The sequence below is a fragment of the Argiope bruennichi genome, chromosome 5 (assembly GCF_947563725.1).
Source record: "Argiope bruennichi chromosome 5, qqArgBrue1.1, whole genome shotgun sequence".
In the NCBI taxonomy this organism is placed as follows: domain Eukaryota; kingdom Metazoa; phylum Arthropoda; class Arachnida; order Araneae; family Araneidae; genus Argiope; species Argiope bruennichi.
This window is the reverse complement of record NC_079155.1, coordinates 44,803,727-44,813,925: the sequence shown is the minus strand read 5'-3', so window position 1 is coordinate 44,813,925 and position 10,199 is coordinate 44,803,727. Positions and strand designations below refer to the sequence as shown.

Here is a 10,199-nt window from a genome sequence, read left to right as displayed (position 1 = left end):
AGACGTGCAGCATACAACCAGACTCTACTGCAGACAGTAACGCACAGCTTAGTTCAGCACTAGCTTGACTCCGTCGCTGCTCCGCTTATCCCTGGAAGACTAATTCTTCACCGTCGATTCCGACTACTCTCTTCACCGTCGATCCCGACTACTCTACTGTCGCTTCCAACTACGACTACTTGCCCTCCTCAATTTACGACGACTCTTCGGCAGCTGCAGCTCCTTTTATAGGTCTCAGGAGGTGGGGCTAAAAGCCTCCCAACCAATGAGGAACGTTCGAGGCATAACTCAGTTCCTACTGGACGGAACGGGAAAATTCTAGATGTTTCGGGTATAATCTATTTTGGCGTCAAAGGCGCCAAATTCGTCGCCAAGTTTGTCGCCAAGCTCTGGGACCTCCTATGAAACCACCTATGCTGGGAAGCCGCATCACAGATTCGTAACAATATATTTTTTTAAAAAATTAATAAATAGGTACTGTCTGTCGATCACAAGAATAGCTCCCGCCAAGAAGTCTGTCTAGTGGCGGTCGCTGTAGTAACAAGACTAGTTCATTTCTAATGGGGATTAAGCGTGTAGGGAATTGGCGGAATTAAAGGTTACATCACGTCATTCGTCTTCTCGGATTTAAAAGAGTTGCACGCGTTATCTTATCCTTGTGTTTATTTTGCTTTTGCTTTTAAAATTATTTATTCCTTACTGGTTTAATTGATTTTGCTAATTTGCTAAACTTGCAAGATGGCCTTTAAGTTAAGGAAAGGTGAAATTTTGAAATCGCAGGCACGTAAAATTGTATATAATGTTGCGGAATTTTGTTCCAATGAAGCTTCATCGAAATCTGCGTTAATTCCACTCCCACAAGCTCTGAAAAGGGCTTCTCAAGCAACTGGAATTTCTGAAGCTACAATAAAAAAAATAAGAAAGGAAGTTTCATCATCCGGCTCATCGACAGTTTTAAAATCACCCGGTAAACACCGTAAAAGACCTAGTGAGCGAAACTGTGAAATAGACGACTTTGACAAGTGTGTTATACGGCAAACAATTCAAGACTTTTACATAAAAGAAAGGAAAGTACCATCCCTCAGAAAATTACTACCCGTGTTGAAAGAAAAAATTGGATTTTCGTGGCAAAAAGACACATTGTGCAAAGTCTTACATTCAATGAATTTCCGATGGAAGAAGTGCGTGAATAATAGAAAAGTACTCATGGAAAGACCAGATATTGTTTTTTGGAGACACAGATATTTGAGAGAAATGAGATGTCACAGGAAAGCTGGACGACCGATTGTCTATATTGATGAAACTTGGGTAGACAGCAATTTGACATTTAAGAAATGTTGGCAAGATGACACAGTTTTGGGAGTTACAGCAAATGTTAATTCGAAAAATAGACTTATAGTTGTTCATGCTGGGCCATCAACGGGTTTCCTTACGGGTGCTTTACTAGTATATAAAGCATCAACAAAAAGCGGCGACTATCACGGGCAAATGAACTATGAAAACTTTAAAAAATGGGTGTTGGAAAAACTTCTTCCAAATTTGCAACCAAACAGTGTCGTATGCATGGATAATGCACCGTATCATACGGCAGTCGAAAACCCCACTCCAACGAAGTATTCTACAAAAAAAGTTATGATAGACTGGTTGAAAAACAACGGAATACCCTGCGATCAAAAAATGTGAAAAGCGGAACTGTTCTCTCTTATAGACAGTAATCGTCCAAAGAAAATTGTCTATAAAATTGATAATTTAATAGAGAAAGAAGGACATGAAGTTATCCGACTACCCCCTTATCATTGCGATTTGAACGCAATCGAATTTGTGTGGTCCTCTGTAAAAAGAATAATAAAGGAACGAAATGTTACTGGCGATTTAAGTTTGGACAATCTGAAATCTCTTCTTCAAACAGCTATCACTGAAGTTACTTCGGCAGAATGGGCAGCGCATTGCAAACACGTAGAAAAGCTTGAAAATAATTATTGGGAGAAAGATGGACTGTTAGAAGATTTAGTGGACGAACTGTCATTTCAAATTGACACCAATGATGATTCTGATTCAGAAGAAACCGAAACTTGTGAGAGTGATTTAGAGGATTTTGAAATGCTTGAATGAACATTATTTTCGAAATTTAGACGGTATTTTATTTTATTTTACTTTTAAAACTGTTTTGCCTTAGAAATTGTTGGAAAATACATGCTGAAAGTTTAATAATCAACGAAGTTCTGTCATTGTATTAATAATCTAAAGTCCTTGATAATTATTAATAGTTATGAAAATATTAAACAATTATTAAAAAGTTAAATAATTACTTTTTTACTATAATAATTTTCATCTTTATTGCATATTCATTAATATTTCATTTTTATGTCTAAAAGTTTAAATATTATTATATAATTAATATATTAAACAATTTTTTTCACTCTTTATAAGCCAATTAAAAAAATCGCCAATACGTCAGCAAGGCGATCAGTAAGCCAACATGGATGCCTTTCTTTTTAAATCCCCTATTGAAAATAGAGCAGGTCTTGTTTCCACGGCAACAGACTATCGTAGACATATTGGCGGGAGCTATTCTTGAGGTAGACAAACAGTAGCTTTGCAGCTCCATAAAAAATGTCTTACATAATTTCAAAATGAGATACGTGGTCGTTGTTTCTAAATGAGTCACTATCCTTTCCATTTACAAACAGTAGGTTCACAAGAGAACACAATAAATCCTCGTTAATTTTACGAACAGGCCGAATATTGCCATCTTTCAGATGTGACAATGTCTCGGATTTCTCTTGGTAGATCCTTGGAGACTCAGAGAACAACCCCGGTAATAAAATACCTACTTTGTTGCAGTCATAAAGCTAAACTCATGCTTCGCCCAGAGTCACGACGTATTTCCACTTATTTCCTGATGAATAACCTACATACGAAATTCTACAAATTGTTCTATATTGCGCGACATGCCTAGGCAAAAGTTCATGTGAATTATGTTCTTTAGACTTGTAAAATTTAAAATTTGTAAATAGTACTTTGTTATTTTATAAATCACCTTTGACGATCATCTGAGACGTTCACAGAGAATAGTGGTTATATTTAATTTTATTGAACTAGTATAGATATTGTTTCATGTTCATGATTTTGAGAAATAATCAGATGTTAAAGCTGTCTTATTTTAATTGTCTTAAATAGGCTTTGGATATTGTGTACATGTACCTTTCTAACAGAGAACAATCCTGTGGAATCATAGCAATAATCATATAAAAAAATGTCCGGTTCATTTTTCTTCTAAATTTCACCGTATTGTGCCTTTCAGATTTTTTTTATACGTCTCATAATCTACGCAGATATTAAACAAAATCCTTCTTTTTGACTTTCAATAATAGAAGAAAATCACACTGTCAGATAATTGTTAAAACAATGAAAACAATTTGAACTTCAGAGCAACAATATAATTCTGTTGTTTGAAATTAGGCAAAAAAAATTAAGAAATGCTAAAATTTAAAAAAAAATTCGCGTGACGATTCAAAAAGTATTATTAAAAAGACATTTTTTTAAAATTTTAAGATGTTTAAAATTCATTTTTGTGAAATAATATTTTCCGAAGATAAAGCGGAAAAATGTTAAAACATAGCTCAATTATTAATTAAGTAAAATTTGAAAAAAAAAAAAAAACTTCTAAGTATACATTCCCATTTTCTAATATATACCTGTGCCAAATTTGATAATTGTAAGTCAAATGGTCTGGCCTGTAGAGTACCGACACATGCGTACGCATTCATCTTTATTATAAGTATAAATTTATTGTTGCTGTAGACCTATTTAAAGATTTTACAATTGATTTCTGCGTTAGCATATTTTCTCTTGTTGCAAACGATTTAATTTTAGAAATATTTGAAAAAGCACACATTTTTTCAGATATACGGAATGTTTTTTTCCATGTAAAAGTAATGTTTGGCGATTTTATTTCATTTATGATTATTAATTCTATTTGTTTTGCACTTAGAATTTTAATACCATTCATTTCAAAACGTTTTTGAAATATACAGTATAAAAATATTTCTCTTTGGAAAGCGTATTTCAATCCTCAGTTTATTTAAATAAGACATTTTAAAAGAAGAATTAATTTAAAAATAACAGACGATATTTCTCAGTTCAAATAATCAACTGTTGTCAGAATGTTTTATTCTAAAATGTTTGCTTTTTTTTTCTAAATTTTTTATCAAAAATGTTCAAAATAATGTATTATTACTCTCGGTAAAATAATAGAATATAAATGTTTGAATATTCTTCAACTAACATTCATTTGTGATTTTTATCGTGATTTAATAAAACCATTAAAAAAATTTTTTGAAAACATCAGTCAAAAGGTCAAACTTTTATCTTGAGAAACGAAAAGGTATAAAATTTTATTCATGTCAATCAACAACAACGAGATTGCAACCCTTCTGATTGTTACTGTGTTCCGGGTGTAAAAATTTACGAAGGTCATAAAAAAACAGAGTTTTAGTGCTGTACTTTGACAGTTTTCTATTCGTGTTTATATTCTAGACGAAATAGTACTACAAAAGTATACAAACATTTAATTGCAAAATAATTTTTAAAATATCCGTACGCAATAAAGTTGAAAAATTTTAAGCAGTTTTTTTCCTTTAAATATTCATATATTTTCGTCAGAATTAGTAGTTGCTATAAATTCTAGTTAAATGTTTTGTGTAACTTTGTCTTAATGGCTTCCTCAGCAAAATATTTTTAAATTACAAATTTCTATAAATATAAAACGTATACTATTTTTGAAACCTTATATCATTTTATTCATTTTATTTTGTGTTTTCATAATTTTCTGACAGTAATTTTATACATTTAATTACCCGTGTATCACAGAATAGAACAGAAATATATAAAAATGGACACACATTATTTTTTTTCTATTTTGCTAAGTTAATATATTTGATGCAGTGGACTATTTTGATCATACCGTGTCTCGAAGAGACTTTCATATCTGAAGAGTTGACACTTGTTGCTGCTGGTTGATAGTATATACAACGGTCAACCACACCAATTCTGCCGATATTGCGCAATTCAGTGGTGACAGGGTCGTCGTCTGCACATTCCTATATCTATATCAAGATTATCATATTGATTTTTTACATGCCTTAGAATATTTTATTTATCAAAGATTAATTTTAGTTCCTTTTTAGGTTCTTTAAAAATAATTTTAATTAATTAATCAAATAAAAAATTCTTAATTTAAATATATAATTGAGCATCCAAATATATAAATGCAATGTTGCTTAAAAAGTAAAGAGATATTGATGTCGCAATTATTGGTGAGTATTAACGAATGGGTTTATATCCAAATAATCTTCCCAAACACTACGTTTCAGACTCCATATGTGTTGGCTCGTTTTATCATTTCTCTGCAACTGGATAAAATCATTGTTAGTTGCAATGACAATAACTTAAAAGCAAAAAAAAAAAACTGAATTTGATATTTTCACACTTATTAGAATCGAAATCGCTTTAAGAAAAATATCATTGTAGCTACAGCATGTAGCTACAATGGTATACCTTCATGTATATCGTATATGTTCTTTACATTTAGAAAAAAACTGTTTAATAATTATAATAAAAATATACAATAATTATAGTAATTGTCAATATCAGAAGCATCAAAATATGTGATAAATCAAAATGGTTTTTTTTTAATGTTACAATAAAAGGAAGTCAAAGATATGTAAACTAAATGAAGGAACATTTAGAATGATTCTTCGCGATTTGTGTTCTATACTTGCACCATGCATATATTATCTATACATGTTTTCGTATAATGAAATCTTTCGCAATCAAAGTGCATTTATATAGGACACTAAATTGGCGGTAAAGCATGAAAAACAACGGATTTGCTTTTATTATGGAATGACAAGCATTACATTTTTATATGCTCATAAAATAAAGTGGTATATCATGTCACGTCTATTTATGAATAGTAAACCTTGATAAAAGGAATAGATATACTGATAAAGAAATGCGGAAATAAAGCGCAAAGAAATAGAAATTAGTTAAGTCTCTTTTTCTCCTTCAGTAAGATATTAACTTTAACACAGAGATTTATATTTCTTTCAAACAATCAAAGATCTATTTAATTTCTTTCACCTCAACAACTGACATTTCCATTTTAGTGCTTTGACGATAATGGTGATTCCGGTTCAGGTGCATTTAGACAAATCTTTCTATACTCTTAATAATATTTGCGGGGAAAAAACGAAACTTCTATCAGAAATTTTAAAATGAAATGAATAAAAATTTTAGAAGAAAAAATTCCTAGACTGACCGAATCCAAAATTTGATACAGATGTGCAATTTTAGCTTCAACACCAGTAAAACTGGCGTTAGTGGTCTCCCTAAAACTTTATCGCTAATTCTCTAAAAAAGGTGTTATCTTAGAAGACGAACTGTTAAGCTTTGACGTGAATTTAGCGTTTCTACTATCTATAAAAATGTGATTCTTGGCGAGTTATTTGGCGATTAATCCCTTGGCGATAATAATATCCAAAAATCGAATTTCGGTGGCGATATTCTTCTATTCTTTCCCTTAGCACATGGTTTAAAAATAGAAGAGATTTTGTAACAGAATGTCTAATTATTTGAATGATCATCATTCAGAATCTACTGAATAAATTTGGACTTTGTAACAATTTTAACTGTCTCTCTTTTGATCAAGAGAATGACATTGAACATATTCTTGTGCACTGTTTGAAGTATTCAACTTTAAAAAGAAAATAAAAACTTTTGTGCAAGCTCCCTCTCAATCATCAAAAAATTCCGTCTCTTAAAATTTTGATCTTTCATAAGCTCTTTCTACACACTTTTCTTCGCTCATTGAAGTTTTTAATGTTTATCAACACTGACTTTCCGGCATTACGGGGTGATACCTTTTGCTGCTAAAAATCCCAATTTATCCATTTCAATAATATTCAATAAAACTTGAAAATTACGATAGCCGATTTTAATTTTTTTCTTTCTTTTTATGTTTTTGGTTTGTGAAATTTACGAGCACACGAAATGGATAAACACTTTTCTCTCAGAAGATTTCGTGCAGTATTCTGAGTGATAAGATTATATATGATGTCTCTTTCGTAGTCATATACATAATTCTAAAAATAATTTGTATGTCTGTCTGCTTGTTTATTTGTTTGTTTCATAGAGATATAAACGTGAAGTTTCATGAAATTCTTGGGGAATAAATTTTCACAGATTGCAGTTTTCGAAAGAGAAAATAATAAAGAAAACCTACTATTCCCGAATACTTTCTCAGAAAATAAACAAATGAAAATAATTGCACTTTTAACAATGAATGCAATGAATTGATTGCAATGAAAATTGAATTAATTGCAATGAAAATAATTGCACTTACACAGTTCTGTGCTTAAATTACTATGTAGCCGAAGTTTAAAAAGTTTATTCACTTTATATTGATTAATTAGAAAAGAAATTTATTTTTTTTACTGTATAAAACTTTTAATTTCAAAAATTCTCGTGAATTCAAATTAGTTTTCGCTAATACTGTTCTTTTTCTTCCGTTCTTATATCGTAATAAAAAATTTTAAGATGACAAATCATGAAAGTAAAAGAGCATCATATGATAAAGCACTGGGCTACAAATTAAGCGGAACTTAAAGATACCTACAATTTTGGAAATGAAATAAACAAAATTCATCTTCTTTAGAAACCAGGATACTACAAAGTTTGTGACTGTAATTTCTAATGCAACTACTTTCTTAAAACTGCCTTTTAAAATGTCTTCTTCTCTTTTCTGTATGGAAGTTATTACCAATAATATTTTCAAATCCAAAGCTTTTTATATCTTAGTCTGAATAATTCTGTGAACATTTTCTTCATGTACAACAATTACTGAATTTTGCGCCTAAGATGAGCGCAAGAAATCTTCAAAAAAAACTATGAATGAAATCTTTTCACATTTTAATCATTTGCAATCAAAGAAGACAGTGGCTTTTTCCTGAAGCAATGCGACGCCGAACGTTAAATCAAAATTTCCGGCTGTAGTGGTTGTATTACTACCTTCTCTTTTAATAAAACAGATGGCGTTACCTTAATAACATCAAGGTACATTTCCCATGATCCTTTTTGAGGGTCATTATTAGATTGTATTCTAAGTAAGTGTCATGTATTTTTCGTGTTCGCGTTTGTTTTGTCTTGAGAAATGAGGAACTTAGAAAATAATTAAATAACTATTCTTGAAACTCGTTTATTATTTTCGTCTATCTCATAATGAAGTTATAAAAAGTCTCAACCCTCTACGCAACGAATATACCCAGTGAAAATGCTTGTCTAGATTTTTCACTGAAGTTTTAATTAATTGAAAAGTAAGTAAAATATTGATCAAATTCTACCATAATTTTCAAGAATAATGCTCTCAAAATTAATTGATATAACAAAATAATAAACATGAAAAAGTAATAACAAACAGGAACAAGTAATAATAAGTGTGAAACATTACATGAATATGAAAATATGAAATTACAAAAATAATAACTTTTCAATATTTCTAAGTTAATTGTAGTGCAATTTTTTTCGCTATATTTGACAATTTTAAAAAATAATTTAATGTATAAGTTGAGCAACACTTTTCATTTTTACAGTGAGATCCAAAGAATCCAAATTGTTTCTTCCATTATTAAAATTTATCTCCATTAGCTTTGCATTTCATACTTCCAAGAAGGTGTAGTAAATTTTTGTTTCTTTATTTTATTTTATTCTTTCATTTTTCAATCCATTTATTAACAAAATTAAAAGGATAAATATATCCCCATGCTCCAGGTGACTTCATCCATGTAATGTAAACCGATAAAGAAAAATGCTTAGTTGTATTTGCAGGCAGTAAATTAGACAAAATATCCTACACAGTATAATTGATTTTTAAAGATTTTCTGTTACATTTGCAGTTTTTTTTTCCTTTAAAATGTTGACAGTTAACAAATCTATAAGTCACTTTTTTCGATGGCTACGAAGTATTCTCTTATTATATTTTATATACCAGATAATAAAAGGTGGCATCGTTCCCTTCAAAACAACTGAATTTTAAGATAAATGTAATAAAAGCTAAACAAATTATATCAACTCAACGCCATTCTTGGCTGTTTATCGTCATTTCTCCTAAATTTCAAGTCATCTTAATTCTCAAGTCAAAATGGACATTTAACTATCTCTCTATTAGGGTTATAAAAAAAGTTACACCAGATTCTTATTCACACAAAGTCAAGAAAAAAAATGTAAATTGGAGCATTGACAACTTCTATCTCCTTTTCCTTACATCACCCTCTACCTGATTGCTTCATTTGTTGAATCACTTTGTTTAATACGATCAAGGAAAATGCTACCTGCATATTAAAGGATGTCCCAAAATTAACGCAAGATTTGAATTTGTAAAGTGCTGGCAACCCTATTAAAAAAGGCCATTTGACAGCTGATTGTTTAGGGTTAGTAAAAAGCGTTACACGATAGAATAACTTGTATTCGTTATTGAACAGTAATTTCAAAAATAACGAAAGTCTGGCGGCCACAGCTCGAAAATGTAAGAGTTGTCCCTCTAGATCGTGTGATTTAACACCGTTGGATTTCTTTTTATGGGGTTACTTGAAGTCAAGGACCAACAAACCCATAAGCACGTTTGCATTGAAGGTGGAAATTCAACGCTGCATCAACGAAGCCATATTTAATCAAAATGGTCATAAAAAATTTCGACAAAAGAGTGCATATGTGTCAGCAAAGCCGTGGAGGCCATTTGCCCTGTGTGTTATTTCATACATAACCCTATCCTGTGTACTTTACGATTCAATAAAAATATAACAACTTAAGGGGGAAAAAACTGTGTTTTTTATTCAATTCAAATCTTGCGTTAACAAGTTCTTCTATCTTGTAACTATTTTTACTAACCCTAAACTATCAGCTGTCAAAGGGATTTTTTAATAGTGTTTCCAACACTTTACTGCACGAATAGTAGTAAATTCAAATCTTGCGTTCATTTTGGGACACCCTTTAATATGTCAATAAAATAATATAGATACAATAAAATGATTTTTCAGAAAACGAAATAAATTATTTTGCGGCATTAATTCTGTTAACTGCAGAGGAATAAATTCAAGACCTACAAAATTCTGAATAATTTCTGAAAAACAAAAAACAAAAAT

At 30.6% G+C, this 10,199-nt stretch overlaps 1 protein-coding gene across 1 annotated transcript; it reads left to right on the top strand.

Moving 5' to 3' along the window:
- Positions 1–738: 738 nt before the first annotated feature.
- On the top strand, positions 739–1,683 carry LOC129968254 (uncharacterized). Its single transcript, XM_056082110.1, has one exon. The coding sequence runs from the start codon at positions 739–741 to the stop codon at positions 1,681–1,683; it is 945 nt and encodes a 314-aa protein (XP_055938085.1).
- The last annotated feature ends 8,516 nt before the right edge of the window (positions 1,684–10,199 follow it).

Bases quoted from the DNA above. Each gene is read 5' to 3' on its own strand.
- LOC129968254 (XM_056082110.1), top strand. From the start codon at position 739: ATGGCCTTTAAGTTAAGGAAAGGTGAAATTTTGAAATCGCAGGCACGT.